The sequence below is a fragment of the Castor canadensis genome, chromosome 14 (assembly GCF_047511655.1).
Source record: "Castor canadensis chromosome 14, mCasCan1.hap1v2, whole genome shotgun sequence".
Classification (NCBI taxonomy): Eukaryota; Metazoa; Chordata; class Mammalia; order Rodentia; family Castoridae; genus Castor; species Castor canadensis.
This window is the reverse complement of record NC_133399.1, coordinates 92,984,254-93,012,010: the sequence shown is the minus strand read 5'-3', so window position 1 is coordinate 93,012,010 and position 27,757 is coordinate 92,984,254. Positions and strand designations below refer to the sequence as shown.

Sequence of the window (27,757 nt, the reverse complement as noted above, 5' to 3'; positions counted from 1 at the left end):
GATCCCATCTCAACCAGTAGCTGGGTGTGGTGGCATGTGCCTGCCATCCTAGCTATGCAGGAAGCATAAATAGGATTGCTGTCCAGGTTGACCTGGGGCAAAGTGAAAGGCCATATTTGAAAGATAAAGCAAAAGCTCTGTGTAATCAAAGTCTGGCAGTCTATTGAAAACTCAGAGAAGGTGAAATCATCAATTATTTTAAATCAAATATAGCTCCACTATTAAAGTAACACCACACAAAATCTGCTGCTTTGAGAATAGGTGGTCTAGAAGGATCCAGAAACACTTAACTCACAGTCCTTGTAGATGTCTCCATGTAAGATTGCTTCAAGCACCCTAATACTGTGATAGAAAGTCTTAGGTACCTCAGTAAGAACATTAATCGTGTAATCTAAATGATGACATTACCAGTTAGTGAGACTATTTCAAAAGAACACTCAGAATAGACACACATGTCTGCAGGCAAGGGAAATAAAATATAGTTGGAAAGGTTTTAAAAATTAATTTGCAAATTCATGCTACCTTTATTGATAAAAGATGACTCAGGGAAGAAAATAAATTCCAAAGGACAGAGCAAAGAGCTACAAAGAACTAGTCTCAAGCCTCAAAAACTAATCAAGAAGATCCATTATTTGCCTGACTGGATTTCAGAATTTCCATGGACAAGTGATTTCTTTATATCCTTTGATTTTCATCCTTTTGGATGGGAATGTTCATCGCTGTGATTACATGCCTGTACCACCATTTTAGGTTGGGTATGGGGAGGGAGCCCTTATAAGTTGCCTCTCCTGGGAAACTTAACTCAATGCAACCTTCAGAGGGATGTGGAAGAGGACAGCTAACCTTTTGTCTTCTCAAACACAGTGCCCAGAATGCCTCAGTGATCCTGATGAAGAATTATGAAAACAGCATGCAAGAGCAAACTTGATGTAACTAATGATTTCACTTGACCCACCAATAAGCATTGGCACAAGTAGGGGGAGGTAAAACAACTTCAGCTTTCATTCAAGACAAGTAGAGCTGAAAGATCACTGTAGCTTTGCAGGCACTTGTGAGCTACTGCAGACATACATTCTGGATGTTTTTTTGTTTGATAATAAATTTGGATAATTGTATATTTTTTTAAAAAGAAAACCATAGAACAATTACGTGGTCCAGCAAAATAGTAAAAAAATATATATATAGTAGATATCAAAGAGTCAAATTCCCAGTTTTAAGAAGAGATAGTAGATAGAAAAATGTAAGGTAATAATTATAAATAAAATGCAGCAGGTAAAAGGGCCTTAGTGAAAGAGGACTCAGAACAAACTGACCTCATCAGAGGAACATGGGCATTAGGAAGTACACAGGGGGTAACTGAGCATAAACTCTGGGGAAAACATATATAAAGGAAATTTTATGTTAGTACTTCTAGCTATAGAATAATTATTTAAAGTTTAAAAAACTTTAATGTTCCAAAGCAATTAATAAATCTATTGACTTTTTTCAAACAATTGTTTAATTAAAGGCACAAATAAAGTTAAGATTTGTAATTGATTGCCTTAATAAACTTAACTTTTCAGTTCAGTCAAGATGGTCGCTAAAAATAAAGTCAGTATTCCAATGACAAAGTAAGTAAAAGAAATTTGAACTGTGTGCCTCACATGGAAAAAAACGCTAATTTCAATCTAATTTTAACATAATAACAAGCAGAAAAACAGATATAATGACTTAACGTGCCATATAAATGGATAAAAATGACAAACGCGTACTGGAAAAATGTATTTTGTGAATAAGAACTCACAATTTTTTTTATTTTTACTGCTAATTTTATTTCAAAAATATTTTATGTATTATGTTAAAGCTTATTGGCAAGGAATTGACAATTTTACACAGCAAAGGAGATAACAGTAATGACAAAAGAAAATTTTATGTCATACCATAAAGATGCATTGTATTAGTAAACTGTACAAGGATTAAAGAAAAAAAAAACAAGAAGAAAAACATGCGGACCTCAGATTGTCAGATAAATCACTATAGACATTTCTACCTTGCCTTGTCTATATATTGTTCCCCTGTAAAGAAGCATTGTTTCATTGATACTCCAGTCAGGCCACTAATGACATGATTTCTTGTGACATTTGCTCAGTCTGTGCTCAAAATTCCCTGAGTAATTTACACCTACTTAATAATATATCTTATTGTTTTCAAGTACATTTTCTCTTTTAAATCTGGAAATAGACCTTAGCCTGTCTTGGGATGATAGCACTCAGCAGATCAAGGTCATCAAGGCAGCAGATGACAATGTTCAGAGAAGCTTTCCAACTTCTAACACAGCAGAAAATCATGTATCTCTTCCTCATTCTTTAAAAAGCCAAGGTATGGGCGGGAACAGTGATAAGTGAAGCCTGGAGGATTCTTAGGACAGAGAAGGACTGTGTGAGACCTTATAATAGGAAATATGTAAATTTGTCCAAAACCAAAGACTAAAACACCAATATTGAGCCCTACAGAAAGCTATGAACTAAATGCACCATGCTGGTGGGAGATACTGATAACAAAAGAGGCCATGAATGTGAGGGGCCAGCATGCATAAGGGAAATCCTTACATATTCTCCTCAATGTTGCTATGAACCTAAAATTGCTCTAAAAAGATGAAGTCTATTTTTTAAAAAGTTAACTTTACCAATGAAAAAACTGCTAAAAGAACTACATAGATTAAAAGCATTTAGTAAAAGGAAGTGACAAATAGTAAAATTTCACATTTAAAGGTAGATGTCAAAATTTTAAATCTTTAACAGCTTTGGGATTATAAAATTTAAAAGAAAATGCCTGAGACTGGGATAATGCAAACTAGGAATTTACTTCAGAATCTTCTATCTGAATTTGGTATTTTTCTTGTGCATGTATGTGGCACTAGAGTTTGAACACAGGGCTGAGCACTTGCTAGGCAAGTGTTTCTACCACTACCATGACTAGAGCCCTTTTTGCTTTATAAAAATTATTTTTCACATGGAGTCTCATGCTTTTTGCCCAGGTCTGGCCTCCAACTGTGATCCTCCTGCCTATGCCTCCTGTGATTTTACCACTGTGCCTAGCTTTGTTTACAGAAATGGGAGTCTCTCTAACTTTTGCTTGGACTGGCTTTGAACCACAATCCTCCCATTCTCTGCTTCCCAGATAGCTGGGATTACCAGTGTGAGCCACCATGTACAGCCTGCTATATGAAATTAACTTAACAAATGACAGAAAAATCAATCTATTATCCTAGTAAAGTCTTATCTAAAATGACAGGTTATGTACAAAAATCAACTCAAAATAGATCAAAGACCTCAATATAATACCTAAAACGCTGAAAGGACAATATAGGGGAAAACACTTCAGGATCTAAACATAAGCCATCATTTTCCAAATATGACTTCAATCCCTCAGGAAATAAGAACAAGAATTGACAAAATGGGATTGCAACAAATTAAAAAGCTTCTGCCACAGCAAAGTAAACAATTACCAATAAGAAGAGACAACCAACAGAATATTCACCCAACAGGGGCTTAATATCTGGTATATATAAAGATCTCAAAAAACTAAACAATAGTAAATGGGCATATGAACTGAACAGACACTTTTCAAATGAAAAGTACAAAGGTTCAATATCTTTAACCATCAGGAAAATGCAAATAAAACTACATTGAAATTCTATCTAAGCCCAGTGAAGATGGTTATCATCAAGAAAACAAACAAATGCAGACAAAGGATGGAATGGGCAGAGGAACTGCTGGTGGGAATGTAAATTAGTCCAACCACTATGGAAATCAGTATGAAAGGTCTTCAAAACAAAGTTAGAAATAGATCTATCATATGATCCAACTCTATCACTCCTGTATATATGCCCAAAAGAATCAAAATCAGTTTACAATAGACCTGCCTGTGTCTTCATGTTTATTGCTGCTATTTATGTTGTTTATTGACTATTTATTTTCAATACTCAGGCTGTGGAATCAGCCTAGGTACCCATCTAGAGAAGAATGGAACAAGAAAATGTGCTCTATACGCACAATGGAGTTTTATCCAGCCATAAAGAAGATGAATTTATGTTGTTTGCAATAAAATTAATAGAACTGGAGATCATCATATTAAGCAAATAAGTCAGACTCACAAAGACAAGTATCACATTTCTCTCATGTGTGGAAATTAGGGAAAAAAGACATAAAAGTAAAAGGGAGATTCTTAGAGTTGTAGAAGGAGAGGGGAGAAGGGTGGATAAAAAAGAGGTAATGGAGTTAGTGTGATCAGAGTACATTACATCCATGTATGAAAATGTCATAATGAAGCCCATCACTTTGAACAATTGCTATATGCTATTAATTAAATAACAAAGTGAAGGGTTAGTCAGTAAGAGAGAAAAGCTCATTGTTTCTCCTAATAAATACCTTGTAGGATGGGAACAGGCTCAAGAAAACTTTCTTTCTAGGTCATGTACAATAAATTTGAGGTCTCAGAAGCAAATTGAAAATTTATTTGTGGGCAAATACACTTGAGCAATGCAAGATGTTGACTAGACTCTTATTTCAGTTACATGTAGCTGCCATGTAGACATTGGGGAAGCACATTCAAAAAACACAGACACAAGTCTAATTATGAAAATATATCACATTAAAATTATGATATTGTTCTGGTCCACTTCAAATACACAACTTCATACTTACTAATACTGGTGAAATCAACTCCAAAAGGAATTTCTTAGTTCTACCTCAAATGAACAGAGTTCTCAATCCTCCAAAATCCTTTCATCAATGTTTTGATGAGAAGTTACAGCCTAGCTTTGTTCTCATTAATTAATTAATTTCCTAATATCACAGGGACTAGAAAGCTTTGTCTTCATCTAAGATTAAATTGCTACAGCAGAGCTCCATGAATGAGCTCTTCTTGTGTCCTAGCAGGCTCATTCACTATGAAAAAGTGTTTTTGTTTCCCAGTGTTCCTGGACAAACTGACAGCAAAAGTAGAAGGCTGTCCTACCTTCTTAATAAATTCTCATTGACAGCTCTCTTGTGCTTAATGTAATCATATGGTACCTAGTCCTGGCTTGTTCTGTCTGAAGCAATGGACTATGTGGATCCAATGCCTGCCTTAAATGTTCTGCCATTTTATGACTGGCTAGAGAGTCTTTAAGTGGAATGTCAGTCAGGATTTTATGTTTTCCTCTGCAGTTTGTAGGCTTCAGATAAATAATCTTCGCCCTATCTGTCATCCAAGTTTTTATGAATCCCAACACCAAATTCAGATTTTTCAATTTTTCTCTCATTCACTTTTAGGATCCTTTATATGCGAAAACTCTGTGGTGACAAGTGCCACCTTCTAATTCATACAAAAGGCATGAGTCTTTCCAATACAGTTCTTTTTAGTTTCTATAAAATCTCTTTGTAGTTTCTATAAAATATTCTCCAGTTTTGAAGGAAATGCTTGCTGTTTGTCAAGATGATATATATTTTTAGTTTGCTCCTTGCATTATTTATTGGTTATATTCTCTCAGTTTCCTATTTGGAAAATAGATGTTAACATGATAGAGAGTACTAGATAAAACAAACCTAATCAAATTTGCTCTTGACATTTAGTATACAATTAGGACATTTGTTTAATGGAATTGTGTGTATGTTACAGTAATTTAAACTTTTAGAATATGTTTTGTATGCAATTGTCTAGAAACAATGTTGAAATCTTTAAGGTGAATAACTACAATCGCTTTCTCATTGACATTTCCCACCAGGTTCAAGGGACCATCTTCCCAGCTCCGAATTTCAATCCCATAATAGATGCCCAAATGTTAGGGGGAGCACTCCAAGGATTTGGTAAGTCTAGAAATTTCTCCTTTGTGATTATATACTGTCTTGCTTTGCCTTATTTTAAGATGCTACTACAGATGTAAAATAGCTGATATCTTATATAAAGGCAGGCACAGATTAAACAAGAATTAGACTTAGAAGATAAACAATAGAAAAAGACAACAATAGGGAAAAGATTTGCCTTGAGAAATTGCAAATCTTATCTTGAAATATTTGCCTTAAGTCCTTAACTATCTCATCACTAACTACAAAATAAAATTCCACACCAAAAAACCTTAATCTAAAATACAACATCTTTCCTGACCTTTATATGTGTTTGTTTTCTAACCTATTTTTATTGCTACTTCCATTTCAAGCCAAATCAAACTTGCTATTCCTCTGAATATCTCTGTTTTTTCACATTTCTGAAAATTGGCCCAATGATCTTTTTGCTTGGAATTCTATTTTCTTGTCTTATCTACTTTTAATCCAAACTCTCTCTCTTCAAAAGTTGTGAAAATAAGGCTTCCACTTTGAATCTTTCTCTGAGTACTAAAGGGTCTACCAGCTGTGCCATCTCCTGGGGGCCTTACTTCCTCACTTTTATACTCTGAGATCTGCCTGTCTCACCTGGACCCCAAGTTAGGGCTGAGTGTCAGGCTTAACAAACAAATAGATAGTCATTAAATGAGTTTAGAGAATTAATATAAAAGGAGAAGAGAGGCAAATTATTGAATTTACTTTTAATATGTAATCCTTACATCATGATATGGAACTGTTAGATATCCATATATTTTCCTTGAATAAAACCTGTTTTCCAAAGACTTGCAGTGAGCACAAAGACAGACATAAAAAACCTAAAACAACTATTTTCATAAAACATACAAAGTCTTTCATAAGAAAGCAGGCTCTTGACTTTAAAGATATGGTCACCTTTACAGAAACTGCATGTATGGTTGGGGTGTGTGTGTGTGTGTGTGTGTGTGTGTGTGTGTGTGTGTGTGTGTGTGTGCGTGCACACACACAAGTAGCAATATCCCATAGGAAAATAATAATGCACTTAAAATATGCTCTCTGCTGTTGACCTTAGAAATTTGCAATGCTTTTATGCTTTTAAAATGTCAATCACCACTAAAAAAAAATAGAGAAGAGATAAGAAAAAGTTATAGATTTACTTTTTCTTTAGGAGTACAATTTTTGTTTTAAAACTATAGGTCAAAACAGTCTATTCACCAAAAAAAAAAAAAAAAAATTCTTTCCTGTCATTGAAGTTTTAGAGTCAGACTATGGATTCATTTTGGCCTTCACAATTTTTGGCTTGTCAGTATCGTAGGCTGAAGGATTTCAGGAGGTTTTGTTTTGATTGCATAGTGTCCACTGCAGCGTGCCAGAGCAAGGACACAGCTCCATATGCTTTAAGATGGCTTCAACAAAGTGCAATTGAAGAAAACAATGACTAATTTTTTCCTGGCTAGTCTGATTAAAACAGTATGAGAGAAAACAATGTATTCTAAAGCAAATGAAATTAAGTGATTTTAACAAAATTTGTCATAAATTGTATAAAAATTTACTACTCACAATCTGAAATGGAACACTTCTCAGTTAACATCCCCCAATAATGTGGTCACCTTTCCAATTCACCACCATAAGAAGCTACTTCCCTACCCATGCATTCTTAAAACAACTATATTTATTTTCTGTCTATTAGCGTATATAATTGCCAAGTCATTTCTATGAGATCCCCTACAACTGGAGCTATTTTTAACTTATATTCCCAAGTCCTGACAAAGGCAACACGAGTCAAAATTAAACTTTTGTTGAAACATTCAGTGTTATTTGGAGTGTACATACTCACATTGCCAGATGTTTCTCACCACTAAGTATGATGTTGGCTATAGGATTTTGGAGACAACCTGCTTCAATCTGAGGATGTTCCTTTCCACTCCTAGCTTGCTGAGAATTTTATCTTGAATAGGTGGTGTATTTGTTCATGAGAAATGTGAGTCAATAGTTTTCTTGTAATGTCATTCTGTGCTGTAAGTAGTAGGGTAATGGCTTCAGAGAATGAGTTAGAAATACTACCTCTGCTTCTGTTATCTGGAATACATTCTAGAGAATTAGTATTTCTTTAAAGTTTTGCAGAATTCACCACTGAATACATCTGGTGTTGGTGCTTTCTGTTTTGGAAGGCTCTTAATTACTTATTCAATTTCTTTTGGACATACAGGTCTATGCAGATAATCTATTTTTCCTTGTATACAAGTTTGGATAGATTGCATCTTTAAAGAAATTGATCCATTTCATCTAGACTATCAGCCTTGTGGGCACAGAGTTGTTCATAAATTTTATTAGCCTTTTAATGTCTTTGAGGTCAGCAGTGATGGCCAGTCTTTCATTTATGATACTGGTGTTTTGTGTCTCTTTCTTAGCCTGGCCAGCAGCTTACAAGTTTTATTGATCTTCACAAAGAAATACCTTTAGATGGCTCTGATTTTCTTTAGTGATTTGGTGCACTTAATTTCATTGATTTCTACTCTAATTTTTATATTTTCTTTCCTTCCGTTTACCTTAGGTGTGATTTGTTCTTTTTTTTTTTTTTAGTTTCCTAAGGTAAAAGCTTAGGTTGATTTCAGATCTTTATTCTTTTCTCAAATATGTGTCTAATGTTATAAATTTTCCTCTATGTTTTGCATTGGCTGTGTTTCACAAATGTTGATAAGTCATACTCTCATTTTGATTGAATTTTTAATTCACCATGTATTATTTGGAAGTGTGTTGTTAAATCTGCATGTACTTGGGAGTTTTCTGGCTATCTTCTTACTGATTTCTATTTTAATTTCCTTATGGTCAGAGAACATATCTTGCATGGTTTCTATTCTGTGATTTTAAATTTGTTATGATATGTTTTATGGCCCAGAGTATGGTATTTCTTAGTGAAAGTTCAATGTGAATTCAAGAAGAAAGTGTAATCTTCTGTTGTTGAATTAAGTATTATATAGATGTCAATTAAAGTCAGTTGGCTTTTCTAGATATATACTACACAGTATCTAGAAAATAGTAAAATAAAATTCAATTGCACTTCTTCAGCTAACCATTATGTTAAAAAAATAAAATGAAAATGGTGTAACTTTAAATATAAATAGCAATGCAAATATGGACAATTTTAACCAAGTAGTTTCTTTGCATTAGCAAAAAAAGCTCTACAAATCTTTACTGTTTTAGAAAAGAAAAATTCCCAAATAATTTGGCAGTTATATAATGTTAGTGACAAAATGACAGCTCTTTCAAAATTGATTTCTAAATTTACACTTATTTAATTAAAACATTTTATTTGTTTCCTAATCTTTTTGTTTTTTTTTAGTTTTGAGAGTAATTTGTTATATTTCTCTATAATCTAACTTGTTAACTAAAGTAACTTTTATAGTTGTTACCTATGAATATGTAAATTGCCTAAAGATCAAAATAATAACTAATGGTTTTATTTGCCTCTTAAAATTTATTTTTTTATTATCATATTATTGTTGTACCATGGGTACATTGTGACAGTTACAAAAGTTCTTGTAATATGTCACAGTTAAATTCGCCCCCTCCATCATTCTCCTTTATTTCCCCCTCCTCTCCATTCCTGGAATAATTTCAGCAGGTCTCATTTTTCCATTTTCATACATGTGTACATAAAATTTCCACTACACTGACCCTCCTTCATCCTTTCCTTATATGCCCTCACACGTACTGGTACCAACCCCCAGACAGGACCTGTTTTACCTTCCTGTTCTCTGTTTATGAAAAAGGAGTTTTTGTTTGTTTAAGATAGCTATGCAGGGAGTTTCACTGTGACGTTTCCATGTATATGTGCATTATAACCCTAATTGGCTCATCCCCTCTTTTTTCTCCTTTCTACCTTAGTCTTCTTATGATGATTTCAACAGGTTTAAAATTTTCTATATTCATTCTTATATAAAAAGGAAGGAAGGAAGTTAAGAAGGTGAATATGGTTGATGTTTTTTAATCATTTTGTGGCAGTCCTGAGATTTGAACTCAGGGCCTTACCCTAGTTAGGCAGGCACTCTACAACTTGAACCACAACCTTAGCCCTAAATAAAACATTTTCATAAAATTTTTGAGATCCTTAAAAATTATTCTTAAATACCTCTGGAAGAATAAATGAACAAGAACTGCTATGAAAATTATAAAAAATGAATAATAATTCAGAGAGATAGATTGTGAATAATCACAGAACAACAAAAATAAGATGATAATAATTAAGTAAATGTAAGAATAACACAATAGAAGTAGTTGAAAATCTAATTATTATTCAAAATATGTTCATTTTGGTTTGAATATCATGCAACAACCTATTTTTCTTTGAATCTGTGACTTCCCTAGATTAGTGCCTGATATCACCTCACTCTCCTTTACAGAGGAGGCTGCCTTTTCTCTCAGAATGTACTCACTTCAGTCTTCAGCGCTAACTTAATGCCTTCCTGCCTCCTACTACAGCTTCCATTCCGTTTTTCTCACCCGTATAAGAACTCTGATCTTCCTTCAGGTTCTCAATGGCAGTCATCTACAAAAATCCTAGCCACTTTCCCTCCTTCCTGAATATGTCAGGACCTGACTTTTAGCCTTCCAATGATCCAAACTCCACTCAGGGTAGATTTAATTTTCAAAAGGATGATTTGCTCAAAGTCTAAACTTTCAATGTGTGCCAGAACCCTTAGTCCCAAAGCAAGAAGTGTTATAGTTCTCATGCCATGGATGTTGGGATTCACAGGGCTTGAATTAAATATTTGCTGGAAACAAATGTCTCAGTTCTCTTCCTGTGACCTGACCCACACTCTCTCTTCTTCTTAGCCACTGCCATTGCTGCCATGTTGTTACTTCTATACTTCTGGGGCAGTGACTACCACCACTTCTGGCTCCACTTCTGGCTCCACTTCTGCCTTTTACCATCTATGCTCCCACTCTTCCCTCTATGCCACGAGGCCCTGTTGCTACCACCACTGCTAGCACCACCATGGTTACCTAAGCCACCAGTGCTGACTCTGCTATCATGGCTGCTAGCCTCCTGTTTGCTCCTGCTGCAGCCAGCACCAACAGCATGGCAGTTGGTGCCAGTATTGATGTTCTTATCGCCACCAATGCTGCCTTCATTCTGATTGGCCACCTATGGCTTCCATGCTAGGTCCACTAACATGGTTGCCAGATCAAATGCTGCTCCTATTGCCGTTGGCACTGATGTCATTCAAGTTAATGCTGTCTCTGATGCTGCCGCTACCATTGCTTCTGCTTTTGTCACCACCTCTTCTCTTTTCTTCACATTACCAGGTCAGCTTCTCTACTGATAATAAAAATCAAAAGTAGGTGAGAAAAGACCACTCAAGAGAAACCTAATTGAACCTACTGTTTCAACACCAGAAGTGCTGGTTGGCTTACAAAGTAGGCTGAACAGCCCAGAGGGGGTGAGATAAGGGTATCTGCACCAATCAAGAAGGTTCCTTCATGCAAATGAAAGACTGTATTGGTACCAATCATGGCACAGTTCCTCATGTCACCAGACATAGCAATCATTTATGCAAATTAAGGACAGTGTACAGGTCACAGGCCTTCTATTGGACCACCAGAGGAAGTGTTCCCTCTCTTGCCTGGGTGGAAGTGGCTTCATGGTCCTGTAGAGTTCACTGAAGCTTGTGATGGCAAAAAGTCTAGTACAAATTATTTTCTGGGGCAGCCTTCACGAGACAGAATCGTCCTTTGGGTTCAAAGTGGCCAGTGTGAGGGCAGTCCAGCTGCCTGGCTGGGATTCCTTTATTCAATACAGCCAGGGCCCAGGAAGGGTCTAACAGCTTTCAATTGGTGAGTCAAGTTGCCCTAGCTCCCAACATGTCTGTTTATTTACAGGAAAAACAAATATCAAAACAGTGTCTTATATTAAGGACCTATGACTAATATTAACAGTGCTTTAATACTTTAAAAGTATTAACACTTTTAAAGCTGAATTAAATTTTAAAATTAAAAGTATTTAATACTTTTAAAATTAATACAATTAAAAGTATTTAATACTTTTAAAAGTATTTAATACTTTTAAAATTAATACTTTTAAAAGTATTCTAACAATGATTACCCTAGCTCCCCACAGAGAGGGGTACCTATTTTATGTTACATAATTAGGAAGTTAAGTTCATCTCAGTCACTCTACTATGCCTCTTCTTACAGATAACCGTACCCAAACTAGTTCTGCATTAAGTGGTGTATTAACTCAGTGTGATGACTGATATGATATGAGAAAATAGAGGATGTGCAGCCCTGAGACAGAGTCTATGTTATCAGTGAGAGACATTGTATTACATGCAAAAATGATGAGTTTATTCCATCCCTCACAAGCGTGCAGATGCCTTGTACTTTTATGAGTTCCTTACCTGTTACTCCTCCTTTCTCTGGAGGTTCTTACAAGAGCAGCCACAGTCTTGTTCTGCATGTACATTATAAGCAACATCTCTCTAATGGAACTGTGAAAAAGATGGCGTGGCCCCACTTACATCCTCATGAAATTAAAAGTCAGGGAACCCTGGTTTTGGTGGGATAGAACAGGTAGCTAAAGGCTATATTTTTATTATTCTATGTTTTTTATCAGATCTTTGTAGCAGAAGGGAGGCAATCTGTAGTAATAATACTAAATGAGAGAAAAAAAAACCTGGACTTAATCAAGCATTGATATGTGATTTTCAATTTTAGTTAAAATTGCACTCTGCTTGCCTATTAGTTTTCATCCTTAAAGAGTTCTTCCTAACTATACAGTAGTACCTTTGTGTGTGTGTGTGTGTGTTGTGTGTGCGTGCATGTTACCAGGGACAAAACTCAGGGCTTTGTGCATGCTAGGCAAGTAAGCAAGTAGTCCACCACTTGTGATACGCCCTGCTCCTTTTGTTTTTATTTTGCTTTTGAAACAGGATCTTGCTACCTTGGCCCAGGCTGGCCTCAAACTCATGATCCTCCTGTCTCAGCCTCCCAAGTAGCTGGGTTTACAGACATGACCCACTAACTCTGGCTCAGAATAGTAGCTTTTCTAAACTTTAAATATTATTATTTTCCAGACTGTGACAAAGACCTGCTGATTGACATTCTAACACAGCGCAGCAATGCACAAAGAATGGTGATTGCAGAGGCATACCAAAGCATGTATGGCCGGGTAAGAACTTTATCTTTACCTCTTTCTATGGCAAGCTCCTAAGAACTAACGATACTCTCAGATTAGTAAACTATTATTTTTTTCAGTCTCACAAATTACAAAGATTTCAGACCTCACTGTGTTAGAAACAGCTCATAGTCCTCTTATACATTTCAAGGAATTAAAGACATATCATGAAATGTACACTGTGTGAGGTACCTTCACAGTCTCAGTGGCGACCTGTACTTTCTAAACCCATACAGCTTCCCAAAAAGAACATTTTTATAACATTATCCTGCCCATTGGTCCAATTAGGCTAAAAATGTTGTTCTGTGCAAACTTTAGGGAAGGCATAGAGAGGACTAATGATCACTGGGTCAAAAAATAACATCTTTTCCCCAAATCTCTGCAGGTTCTCACCTAACTCTGAACCAAAGTGAATTCTCTGCCAGCTTTCCTTCTCAACAGCATGCAGTTATAGAGACCATTAAAAAAGAATGGCACTTTAAAAATAGTTTAAGGCAATAAAACTATCCACAGTGTTTTAAAGTAATCACATTCTAATTTCAAAGCAAGGACCATTAAAGATTCCATGCTTTTGTTATGCATTTAAACCACAAATTCAGAACAAAAACTCTTCAGGCCAAAAGAGCCTGAAATAGCAATTACTTTGTCAACTGAGCATTATCAATGAAACACTGTCATAAAACTTTTTCTATAAAGGTAGTCCATATAAATTTATTCCATCTCTAAACCTCAGCCTTTGAATGACTATAATACATGTAATGAAAGATAACTCTCTGTTTTCAAATGAATTCATGATCCAAAAGCCACTAGTAGTAGTGACATCAATTGAATTAAGTCAAAGAAGAAGACGAGTTATACCTTTTATTCTACGTAAAATTTTTACCCTAGCTCATGCTCCATAACACCAATGCTAGTTTTCTCTTGAAAGAAAATGTAAAATCTATAAAGGATGTGTCATTGTTAATCTAATATGACTTGATTTTGCAAAGTATAGGCTGGGAGCATGGCTCTTTCAAGTGGTAGAGAACACACGTGTCTAGCAAAATAAATAAATAAATTTGCATAGTGTAATAATGAGTGCTATTTTTCAGGAACTCTTTTTAGCCCAAAGGCTTGCATAGATCTTTGCTTTTTATGTGCAGAGTTAATTTGGGCTAAAGCTGTACTTTATCAAGCTCTACAAAATTATGCCAAAGCAGATTAAAGAAATTAGGAAATAAGGTACTTACACTCAAGGGATTTAAAAGCTATTGAAGAACTCATACTGGAATGAAGTGCTTTTCACTATGCCTAGGCCTCAGAGTTTATTAAGCCCTTACTTTTGCTGAATAATCTACACATCCTAGAAAAGTTTGGCTAATCACTGAATTGCACAAAATGGAAGACACAAAGCCATGTCTCTCCCTTTGCTCTGAAATAACCTTCTCATTCAATTCAATTAATTAGCAAGTCTTGTAAATTATTTCTCCTCTCACATTTCTCTTTTTCCTCTCTTATACAATCCTGGGTCTTGGTTCATATCTTTATCCTTTCATGCCCAGGCTTGTGCTAAAACTCCTAACTGCTCCCTTTTTTCCCACTCACTTCCCACTCCAGCCTACTATCCAAACTCAAGCCAGAGGATGACTCAAAATCTAAATTTCACACATTACTTTGTCACTTACTCCTTGAATATTTATCCAATTCAATTCTTTCCTTGTAAACATCCATATGCACATGGAATAAACCCAAATGCCTTCCCAGAACATAAAAATTCTTGCTTGTGTCATCTCTGCTTTCCATCTTAATCCCCCATCTCCTTCCTCACGCACCTTAGACTAGAGCCAAAAGGAAGTATCTATGGTCCTCCAAATAAACTCTGCCTTCTTCCTCACCTTGAGTCATGGTGTTTCACCTACGTACAGTGTCCTGATTCTCATTCCACCTGCCATACACCTATGATCCTTCCAAGCTCTGGACACCATATTCACTCCAGCACTCAAATCCAGTGGAGCAGCCTCACTCTGCTCATGCATCTGTTTTGTAACTTCTTATAGTATCTCATGCCACACCCATGACCTTGCTTATGTCTGTTTCATATCACCAAAGTCTAAAGTCTTCAGCTTAGAATATTTTTTGCTCATCCTAGAGCTTAGTACAAATGTTTGTTTAACACACTAAGATTGCTTAATTCATATTCTTTGAATGACATTGTGATAGCACAGCTAACTGCAGCTACTCCAATAAGATGCAATCAGACTTTGACTGCCCCTGGAAACCAAACCTGTCATGCTTACTCTCTGCTGTGAACAAGGTGCCTCCTGTTTGGATGCCAGAGGTCTCTGTGACCAATGTTACCATGGCATTGACATACTGGACTGTGTTTGTTTACTTTTATGTCTTGAGAGTATTCTGTGATCTCCTAGAAAAACAGAGATTGTATTATTTGCTGCCATTCCTCCAGAGTTCAGTCCAGGGTCTGATGTAGAGGCTATATTCTGCCTGTTTAGTTTCTTTTAAAAAAACACGTGAAAAGACTCATCATCTTATTATCCAATAGTTCAAATGAATGCTCATAAATTTCCCAGAGTACTTTTCCCCTCTGCCTTTCCTCTGAGTGTTGCCAGGATAATTTTCCTGACCTTCAATAAGGTCTTCCTGACCTCCCTGGCTGCTCACATTCAGAATTACTTCTTCCATTTTCCATTTGCTATCTTTCCCTTTCCATGGTGAGAATGTATAGATTATCCTCTATGATAATCACTTATATTTTCATTTTTTATTAATAAGGATAATTAAGAGTTGACAGCATTATTTTCTTGGCTGCTCAGGAAAGTGTAATTCTAGGCAGGCTCCACAGATACTTCTTCCTTGATATTTCACATTAGTGCAAGGCTGCTGAATTTCATCAACAACTTTGCCTTATTCATAGCAGAAACTAATCCCAGACTCAACTATCAGTTCATTTGGAAAGCAGCATATTTATTGATATAATTGTTGTGGTTGCTAATGATTTTCCCCAACAAAGCAAGTGTTAGTCTGTGGACTGTGCAGTGCAACAAAGGGATCAATAGAATGCCTTTGGGAATGACAAGTCCAAGAACCAGACTACGATTCCTGTAATTCAGATGTAGTATTGAAACAATTTGTTTTCTCATTTTTCATATATAACAGGTCTGGTCAGCCCTGATATATACTTATTTCTGTCAGTCACTAAATTGTGACATTAGTTATGCAATTTAATACAGAGGCAGACTTGTCCAAAGGCAGGACGTGGGTCACTATTATCTGACTCTAAACCGTGTCTTCCATAATTTCTCAATAATGCTCATTGTCCTCTATTGAATCAACACCAGACTTAACAAGGGTAGATATCTATAATGCAAATTCCCTTACATTCTTTGAGGTTTGGTTCAAATGTTAGTGACTCAAGAGGGCATAGTCTTTTAAAATTCTCATACTCCAAGGCCTATGCTAATACTTCATAGCCTTCTTACCTGTTCTTATTTTTTGTCCATAACACGTACTACCTTCTAACATACTATATAACATACTTACCTATTATAATTCCTAATCATGGTATATCACCTCTTTCAGAAATACAAGCTGCACAAAAATAAGAATCTATTTTATTCACCAGTGTGCCCCAAGCACAATCACAAAGCCACATGGTTGGTATTATTGACTGAATGTATTCCCCTAAGATGTGTATGTTAAAGTCCAAACACACAATGTGATTATATTTGGAAATGAGGATGTAATTAAGGTTGTGAGGTTGAAAGGGTAGGAATTAATCCTTGAGGACTGATGCCATAAGTAAAAGGAACACCAGGGATATATATGCACAGAGAGAAGGTGGCCATTTGCAAGTCAAGAAAGTTGACCTCACCAGAAACCAAACCCAAAATGTCTAGCTCTTGGCCTCTGTCTCCAGAAGTATGAGAAGATAACTTTTTGTTTTTCAAGCTACCCAGTCCATGGTGTTCTGCTATGGTATCCTGAGCTGATTAGTCCAAGTAGTACTCAGTACATAGAAGTGAGTTCATGAAGAGTTAACTCTTCACACTCATATGGATCTCATAACATGTTTTCATGTTTTCACTTATCACCTCTCAACTTCATAGTTAAAAATATTGATAAATGAAGGTAAACATACCTAGGCATTTGCTTGCAAGAAAATTGCTGCTTCTACCTTACAGGTAGTACAAGCATCTCACTATTGTATAGCACACAGTACTATCACACGCATATCACTAGTCCTGTAAGACGCATTGATTCTCCTCATCTACTGCTCACTTTTAGTTTGGAAGAGGAGGGTAGGTGTAGATTTAGCCTCAAAGGATGAAAAATTCATTATATAATTTACCACAAATCACTCTTGTAAATACGTAATATAACTTAAGATGATATAATTACTTTACTTTTCAACTAAATAAAATATACCTGTTTTGGTAAAACAGTATATTTCACAAACAAGAATACTAGTTTAAAATTTTAAAGGGAAAATAGAAGTAGATATACTGCTAATTTTCATTAGGATTCAAAATATTCTATAAAATAATTCTGTAAGTGCACACTTCTACTTGCAATAAATAATGATTCATATTTCATTAAAATTCTAACACTGAGTGATACAAAACTTCTTAATTTTTGGCCAATCTACTTCATAGATATGAATGGAATTTCACTGTAGCTTTTTTTCTTTTTAAAGAGTTTTATTAGTATATATTTATTGTACAAAATAATGGGTTTCATTATGACATTTTCATATATGCACATAAAGTACTGAACTCATAATCATCCCTCCATTATTATCTTGTCTCCCTTGAAATCTCCCTTTGGTCTACTTCCTTATCCAAAATAGTGTACCTTTATTTTTACTCTAGCTTCTGCATATGAGAAAAATATGCAATATTTATCTTCCTGCTTCTTATTTATTTTGTTTAGCATGATGATCTCTCATTCCACCCATTTTGCTGCAGATGACCTAATTTTATTCCTCTTTATGGCTGAATAATGCTCCATTGTGAACATATGCCTAATTTTCTTTATCCACTCAGCTGATCATGGGTGCCTAAGCTGATTCCATAACTTGTGCATGGTGCATAGTGCTATAATAAACATGGGGGCACCTCTATTGTATGCTGATTTAGATTCTTTCAAGTACATACCCAGATTTGGTATAGCTGGATCAGTACAGTCTTTCCTGCAGCATCCATTCTGATTTCCATAGTGGCTACACTAAATTACATTCCCACCAACAGTGTATAAGGGTTCCTTTGGCAGTGTAACCTAGTCAGCATTTATTGTTTGTTTTCATGATGATAGTGAGATGGAATTTTAATATCTTTTTTTAAAAATGTTAGTATATGATAGTTATACAGGGGATTTCATTATGACATTTCCATATATACATGTATTATATGGCAATTTTTTTCATCCCTCCATTATTCTCCCTCCTGCCCGAGTTCCCTTCTTAAAGTAACTTCAACAAGTTTCAATGTCCCATACTCATAACTGTATAGAAAGTACATCAGTCATTGATTTGCACTTATTTATTGGTAAGGATTTCAACATTTCCTTCACGTAATTTTTGAGAACTGTTTGTTCAATTTATTTGCCCAATTATTGATTGGGCTCTTTGTTTTGGAGTTCTTTATACATTTTGAATATTAATATCCTGTTGGATGAAAAAGTTTTCCTATTTGCATCCTTTTATTTCTTTATTTTGCTTTATTGCTTTGGCTAAGAATTCAAGCACTAAGAGTAGAGAGAATAGATATCCTTGTCTCATTCTGATTCCAGAGGAAATGGTTTTAGCTTTTCCCTATTCATTGTACTGTCAACTATAGATTTGCCATGTATAGCTTTTATTATGTTGAGATATGGTCCTTATACCCCTAGTTTCTTCAGGGCTTTCATGAAGAAAGGATGCTGGATTTTGCCATGGCTTTCTCTGCATCTATTGAGGTGATCGTGTGATTTTTGTCCTTGATTCTATTTATGCCCTGTATTACACTTACACATGTTAAACTTTGGAATGGAATAAAATTTATCATGGTGGATAATCTTTCTCATGTGTTGCTGAGTTCATTTTGCAAATATTTTATTTGGGGCTTTTGTGTCTAGGTTCATTAAAGAAATTGGTCTAGAGCTTTCTCTTTTTTGCGTTCTTACCTGGTTTTAGTAACAGGGTAATAATGTCTTTGCAGAATGAGTTAAGACGTATTATACCCTTTCCTTTTTCTGGAATAGTTTAGGGAATGTTGGTGTTAGTTCTTTAAAGGTCTGATAGAATTTGGCAGTGAATCCTTACACTCCTGGGCTTTTCTCTGTTGGGAAGTTCTCTTATTATCATCCATTAGTTGAACAGGGGGGTTCATTGTGACATTTTACATATGTGTTTCTAGTGTGTCTCAATTAGATTCAGTCCCTCTATCATTCTCTCTCGTTCCCTCTCCCTGCTTCTTAGAACAATTTCAGCAGGTTTCCTTGTTCAATTTTCATACATGTAAACAAAGTACATCCACCATATTTGAAATCCTTCACCGTCTCCATTTTCCCTCGCCCTCTCTGACTGGTAACCTTCCCCAAACAGAACCTGTTTTACCTTCCTGTCTTTCATTTTCTTAAGTGTATATTGATCAAGTGTGTTTTATCATGGTCTTTCCCACATGTGTGTTTCATACTTTAGTCAGATTAGCCCATTGCATACTCTCTCTCTATTACCTTTCTCCCCTGCTATTCAATAGCTTACAATGCATTTCATTCTACTACCTTCTTACACAGATGCAGTGTACTCAATATTGTTCATGCTGTGTCATAGTCTTTTCATCTCCTGCATCCCTGTAGGCCTCTAAGACAGACCTACTATTACAATCATATTCTCTCTCTCTTTCATCTATCTCTGTCTCTCTGTCTGTCTCTCTATAGATGGATAGATGATAGGTGATAGATAGTTAGATAGATAGATATAGATATAGATATGTAAAATCATATATTTTTTTATGTTTACATTTATCTTTTAGGTCTAGCTTCCACACATGAGGGTAAGCATGTGTTCTCTAAACTTTTGAGAACTTTTGGCTTACTTTGCTTAACATGATGTTCTGCAGATCCATCCTTTTACCTGCAAGCAACATAATTTCATTCTTCTTTATGTTTAATACTCCATTGTATATACATACCACATTTTATTAAACCATTCATCAACTGTAGGGCAATAGGGCTATTTTTAAAGCTTGGCTATTGTGAATAGTTATTATGAATAACTATTCATAATAGTGATACCATTGAATTGTATAATAGGTCTATTTGTACTTCCTTGAGGAACCTCCATACTGCTTTTCATAGTGGTTGCACTAATTTATTTTCCCACCAACAATGGATAAGGTTTCTCTTTCCCCCCCTTGCCAGCAATTGTTGTCTGTATTATTGATGACAGCCATTCTAACCAGAGTAGGTGAAATCTCAATGCTTTTTTGATTTGCATCTCTTTTATGGCCATGGATATTGGGCATTTCTTCATGTATTTGTTGGCCATTTGTACTTCTTTTGAGAATTGTCAGTTCAGTTCATTTGCCCTTTTACTCAATGGATTGTTGATTCTTTGCAGGGTTATTTTTTGAGCTCCCCATATATTTTTATTATTAATCCCTTGTCAGATGTATAAGTAGCAAAGATCTTGTCCCATTCTGTGTGCTATCTCTTCAGTCTGGTGATTTTTTCCCTTTGTTGTACAGAAACTTTTTAGTTTGGTGAAGTCCCATTTATCAATCCTTTCTCTTAATTGCTGAACTATTGGAGTTCTAGTAAGGAAGTTATTCCCCATGCCTATATGTTCCACAGTTTCCCCTATTCTTTTCTGTAGAATTTTCACACTTTCAGATCCTACATAAAAATCTTTGATCCACTTTGAATTGATACTAGCATAAGGTGAGACACTGAAATCCAGTTTCTTCTACAGGTGGGTATCCAGTTTTCCCAGAACAATTTGTTGAAAATTCTATTTTTTACCCACCATACGTTTTAGGCTCCTTTGTCAAAAATCAAATGGCCATGCCTGCATGGATTTGTGTCTTTGTCTTCTATTCCATTGGTCTTACTGTCTGTTTTTGTGCCAATACCATGCTGTTTTTATAACTACAGCTCTGTAGTATAGTTTGTAGTCTAGTATTGTGATACTTTCTATGTTGCTGATTTTGCTCACAATTGCTTTATCTTTTTGAGGTTTTTTGTGCTTCCATATGAACTGTAGGGTTGACTTTTCTATCTCTGTGAAGAATGTCATTGGAATTTTGATAGCAATTGCACTGAAAATATAGATTGCTTTCAGAAGTACAGCCATTTTCACAATATTGTTTCTTCAAATCCATGATCATGGGATGACCTTCCATCTTCTAATGCCTTCTTGGATTTACAGTTTTCATTGTATAGGTCTTTCACTTCCTTCATTAAATTTATTCCCAAGTATTTTAATTTTTGATGCAGTTGTGAATGGTATTGTATTCATGATTTCTTTCTCATACTGTTCATTGTTGACATATAGAAATGCTAGTGATTTTTTAGCATTTATTTTGTGTCCTGCTACTTTGCTGAGTGTGTTTATGACATCTAAGATCGTTTTGGTGGAGTTATTAGGATCTTTCAGGTGTAACATCATATCTCCTGCAAATAGAGATAATTTGGTTCTTCCTTCCCTATTTGAATCCCTTTCATTTATTTTTCCTGTCTATTGCTCTAGCTAGAAATCCCAGTACCATATTGAATAATAGTGGAGAGTTAACAGCCTTGTCTCATTTCTAATTTTAGAGGAATTGGTTTCAGTTTTTCCCTGTTTAGTGTGATGATGGCTATAGATTTGTCACATATGGCCTTTATAATGTTGAGATATGTTCCTTTTATTCCTAGCTTCTTCGTGGCTTTTATCATGAAAGTATGTTGAATTTGTCAGAGGCTTTTTCTGTATCTATTGAGATGCTGATGTGGTTTTTGTCCTTGATTCTATTTAAGTGTTATATTGTACTTACTGATTTGCATATGTCATACCATCCTTGCATTCCAGGGATGAAGCATATTTGATGACCATGGCTTATGATCTTTTTAATATGTTGTTGGATCCAGATAGTGATTCCGCCGCTGCGCCTGGGGAGGGGGAGGGAGATGCTGCACTGGACTCTTCTTTCAGACTGACTGCCGGAGCATGTGGACCCCAGCCAGGAGGAGGTTCATGCGGGATTTCAAGCGATTGCAGTAAGACCCACCTGTGGGGGTCAGTTGTCCACCCTCTGAAAATAACATCATGTAGTGGAATGCAGTTACATTTGGACAGAAGGGACACCCTTTGAGGATAGTACTTTTAAATTAGTAATAAAATTTGCTGAAGAATATCCAAATAAACTGCCACCTGTCAGGTTTTTATCCAAAATGTTTCATCCAAATGTGTATGCTGATGGTAGCATATGTTTAGATATCCTTCAGAATCTATGGAGTCCAATATATGATGTGTTTATCTTAACATCAATTCAGTCCCTGTTGGATGAACCAAATCCAAACAGTCCAGTCAATAGCCAGGCAGCACAGCTTTATCAGGAAAGCAAACAAGAATATGAGAAAAGAGTTTCGGCCATTGTTGAACACAGTTGGAATGATTCATAATAGACTTGGTCTGTTCATCTTTTCATCATTGTTGTATATAATTTACCTCCTAGTAGAAAGGCTAACAATTTTTAAGTGCCACAAGGTTTAAGGATTCTGCAGGAAAAAAAAGAAAGAAAAATCCTTCAGTTTAGAACCTACAAAAGCTTGTGTATTTTGATTAATGTACTTTTTATTGCATGGTGTGTGAACTAAGTTATTGCTGCAAAAATTTGTAATATATCCTGTTTGCATTTTTCCAAGTGTAGAGTATTGGTATGGAGTTTTCATCACAGAATATACACATTTTTTTATTTATGTACTTTTTCCAAATATTGAATGCCTTATTTTTTAATTCTTTAGATTTTTAAATTGGAGAAAAGCACTTAAAAGTTTTTTCTATATGAATACTGCATGTAAAGCTGTTATAATACATAACTTTGGTACAAAAAATATGTTATTGGAGTTAGTTAGCAAGTAATTACCAAGAATTTTTCCATTTACATTCAGGGATATTGACCTTTTCTTTTTTGATATGTCTTTACCTGCTTTTGGTATTAGGGTAAAACTGACTTCATAGAATGAGCTTGGTAGTATTCCTTCTCTTTATATTTTGTGAAATAGCTTGAGGAGCATTGGTATTAGTTTTTCTTTAAATGTCTGGTGAAATTCAGCAGTGAATCCATCAAAACTTGGGCTTTTCCTTGCTGGGAGGTTCTTAATAACTGTCTCAATCTTAATACTTATTTTAGATGTGTTTAAGTTTCTTATGTTCTTTATGTTTAATTTCAATGGATCATACGTGTCAAGAAATTTATCTGCTTCTTGATTTTCCAGTTTGCTGGAATATAGGTTTTCAAAATATTCCTGTATGATATTCTGAATTTCATTGATGACTACTATAATATCCCCCTTTTCATCTCTCATTTTATTAATTAGTGGCTTCTCTTTTCTTTATTTGGATAATTTGGCTTGAGGTTTGTTAATATTTCTCATTGTTTCAAAGAGTCAACTTTTCGTTTCACTGATTCATTGTATTGTTTTTTGGTCTCCAATTCATTAATCTCTGCCCTGATTTTTATAATTTCTTTCCATCAGCTATTTTGGGGATTGACTTGTTCTTGTTTTTCTAACAGTTTGTGGTGCGTATCAGATTGTTTATTTGATATCTCTAATTTTCTGATGTGTGTTCTCATGGCTATAAACTTCCCCTTAATACTACTTTGTTGTGTCCCACGGGTTCTGGTAAATTGTCTTCTCATTTTCATTTGAATCTAGGAATCTCTTAATTTCTTTCCTAATTTCTTCAATGGCCCACTGAGTGTTTCAGACGAGTGTTGTTCAGTCTCCATGAGTCTGAACAGTTTTGTAGTTTTCCTTGCCATTGATTTCTAATTTTACTTCATTATGGTCTGTTAGATATAGTGGATCATTTTGATTTTTTTTATTTCTTGAGATTTGCTTTTTTACTAGGATGTGATCTATTTTGGAGAAAGTTCCATGGACTTCTGAGAAAAATGTGTAATCTGCTGCTTGTGAAGTGTCTATAAATGTATGTTAAAATGAATTGTTTAGTTCTTGGATAACTTTGTTGATTTTTTGGTCTGAATGTTCTGTCTGCTGATGAGATGGGATGTTGAGATCTCCCACTGTTGTTGTATCCTTTATGCTCAGAAGTGTTTTTTTTTTTATGAACTTGAGGATATCAATATTTGGTGCATATATATGTAGAATTGTTTTATCTTTTACCAGATTATTCCCTTTAGTAGTATGTAGTGACCTTCTGTATCTCTTCTGACTGAGGTTTTGCTTATAATCTCCTCTGTCTGATATGAGAATAGCTACTCCTGCTTGCTTTTGATTTCCACATTCTGTAGATCTTTTTCTAACTTTTCACTTTTAGTTTGTGTGAGTCTTTGGATGTGAATTATGTGTCTTGTGAACAACAGATTGTTGGATATTGCTTTTTGATCCAGTCAGACAATCTGTGTCTTTTGATTGGAGAATTAAGTCTGTTTACATCTAGGGTTATGATTGAGAGATATTTGCTGACTCCTGTGTTTCTATTGCCATTTTTTTTCAAGTTGAGTCTCTCTTGTTGATTGTTCTTTACTTTCAGCATTGCTCATCTTCTGGTTTTGCTGATTTACTGAGTTGATAATGATTGATACTTTCCTAGCAATCTTGGGTTCATCTCTTCTCCTTTTGAGTTTTATTCTTTCTGACTGTTCATGTTTGTCCTTATTTTCCTTCCTCTTCTATGTGAAATATTCCCTTGAGTATCCTTGAGCAGGCTTTGTAGACATGAACTGCTTCACCTTATCCTTGTCTTGGAAACTCCATTTTTAGAGACTGAAAGATAGATGACTTTGCCAGATATATTATTCTTGGTTAGAAGTTATGATTATATTACTCCATGCTTTCTTGGCTTTTAGGATTTGTACTGAGAGGTCTGAGATAATTCTTATGTTTTTGCGTTTTATGTATGATAGTATTTTTCTCTTGTAGCTTTCAGTATCCTTTCTTTGTTCTCTAGTTTGGGCATTTTAATTATATATAACGGGGGGTTTTCTTTTCCATTTGAAGTCAAAATGTCTCCCATACATGGTTGTCTATATCATTACATAGAGTTGGGAAATTTTCTGATTATCTTGGTGCAACATTCCCTTCATCTCATCCTCCATCTCTGATATTCTTTTTTCTGCTTGATCTTGTCTATTGATTGTACTATAGACTGTGGTTTTTATTTGATTTATTGAGGTTTTCATTTCTAAGATCTCTAAATAATTTTTTCCATAATTCCCATTTCCTTGCTGAATTTCTCTTCCATGTTGCTAACTTTCTTATCTAGATCTTGGATTGATATCCTAAACATCTTTTATCTGCTTATTTGAGTCTTCTTGAAGTCATTGATTACTTTAAAGCCATTCTCTTATAATTTTATTCTGAAAATTAGAACAAAGACGGGAAAGAATAGTAATTTTTAAAGGATTTTTAATAATGGCATGATCAGATTTGAATTTTGAATGATTTGGAAACCTGTTAAATAAATATTAGTTGACTATTTTTTTGTCTTTTGTTGATGCAAAGTATTGCATCACAGAAGAAAAACCATGAGATTAAAAACTGAATCAGAATAAGCAAAATGTATGCCACCCTTTGTTCATGAAGTTGACCCTATTTCTGTCTTCCAAGGCTCCTAGTTATAGACATCCTTGAAGAATTATTAAGAAGAAAAGCCTTTACTGCCTCACTTTGTATAACATTCAGAACTATAAGACCCACAGAGAATGGCCTTTTATCAATTTGCATTTCTATGTGTCCTTGACTACTGACAAATTTTTCTTTTAGTGTACCATATGCTAAGCCATTCTTATTATGAGCAACAAAGGCTAACAAACTCATTAGTATGTCTCAAAGAGTGTTTAATTAAATCACCTATTAACAGGACTCCACACAACAGAGGAAGGTAAACTGACCATATTGTCCTTGGTCATGCCAACACTGGCTCTTTGACCCAATCAGGCAAACAAATCTCATAAATCATCAGGACCTAATCTTAAAAACTAGTGACCATTTTTTAAGCTTTAAATTATTTTAAAGTGTTAATCTAAGTATTTTAACAGGATGCATTAACTATAGCACAAACTTCATGTAACCTCCAAGGAAGAAGTCTAAGGCAAGTATATCATTCATAATAATCTTCATCAGTGAGTTTAAGCTGTCCCTACTGCCTTCCAGGGTCAAAGTGGTGAATTAGGCATTCACTCCTTAGGTGCGAAGGTTATTGTTCTTGTTCTACCACAAGAAAACCATCGAGTCCCATTCTACTAGCTGTAACTTCACCTCATGTCCTATTTTTTTCCAACACTACCTAGAACTTTTTCTTGGAATGTCCAGAAACAGGAGGGGCAAGGATAATTTTACAAAATTTCCAGAAAGCCATAATATCTCATACAGAGGCAATGTACTCAACCAAGTGGGTGTTCTCTTTATGATCTAAAACTCAGAGAGAGTCCAAGTGGATAAATCAGAAAGGTTTAAATCCCTGTACACACTCTTGGTTAGACTGTCACCCAGAGAGTAAGCCAATCAGTGTGCCCAGACATAGTTAGAAAAAAGAACAAAGCATCATGGCTCAGGAGTGGCTTGAGCAGATTCCACATTTTCACAATAGCTCTATATAACTTTTTTCCCCTTCATCATGTGCATTATCAAGGAGACTGAAGGGAAGTTATCCTTTTCCAGAGACTGTTGCATTCAGTGACCAAAATTCCTACTAAGCTGATGGATCAGAAGGAGATAGAAATTATTACTGATTTGACCAATTAGTAGCAATTTCAGAAGCTTATGAATGGTGAGAATCATTAAAAATCTTTCAAAAACTATATTGCTAAAAGACTTTTGTAATAAAATCCATAACATGGTCAGACTGCAAATGCTCTATAAACAAAAACTGTGACAGACTAGCTTCCAGGACCACAATGGTGTTGCTTCAGTCAGCTGATTGAAGAGAAATAGCAGTCATAAAATTTTTAAATGTGTCACTGTTGTGAGAACCACCAGCAGCTCCATGAGAGATCAAAGTCTGATGCAGCCAATCTTCCAGGACTGTACAGGCAATGCCCTGTGAACTGACTGCCTTTACCATCAAGAAAGAAAGTCAAATTTAACAGGAATCATAAGATTGGCAAGCAAGGGTGGCCATGGCATCAGCCATATCAAGTACTTTACTATGTGCTTAATTTATGTTGGGGTGCGTGTTGTAAAATCATGTCTGCTAATAGATACAGGTGGCAATGGTGTATTCTGGGCCATTCAGGCTTGATAAGCAGCTAGATTCCACTTGGTCTCATCAAAGAATAAACCCTTCCTGTGGAATCTGTAAGAATGACACAAAAGGTATTAGCAGCAGTCACAACTTTTTCCAGACTACAGACCCAATGAAACCCCTTTTTGAATATGCAATTTATACTTTTCTAAGTGTTAAACCAAAGAAATGGGCCAGGCCTAAAAGCCCAAAAGTGAGTAAAATAATTAAATTTATCAAGGGCAAAACTGACAAGAACTATGAAAACAGCCTTGATTTTCTCCCATGGGGCAATAATTGTCCAGTTTTGGTTCAGCACAGCTGTTGCAGAGTTAA

General features: G+C 35.3%; 1 protein-coding gene and 1 pseudogene across 1 annotated transcript in view; both read left to right on the top strand.

Moving 5' to 3' along the window:
* Positions 1-1,572: 1,572 nt before the first annotated feature.
* The window catches only part of Anxa10 (annexin A10), a 57,452-nt gene continuing 31,267 nt past the window's right edge, over positions 1,573-27,757 (top strand). Inside the window, exons 1-3 of the mRNA XM_020172484.2 lie at positions 1,573-1,610; positions 5,683-5,828; positions 12,896-12,990. Coding sequence (XP_020028073.2) covers positions 1,573-1,610; positions 5,683-5,828; positions 12,896-12,990 — 279 coding nt within the window. The remainder of the gene's footprint in view (positions 1,611-5,682; positions 5,829-12,895; positions 12,991-27,757) is intronic.
* Positions 22,178-22,632, top strand: LOC109692088 (ubiquitin-conjugating enzyme E2 B pseudogene; annotated as a pseudogene).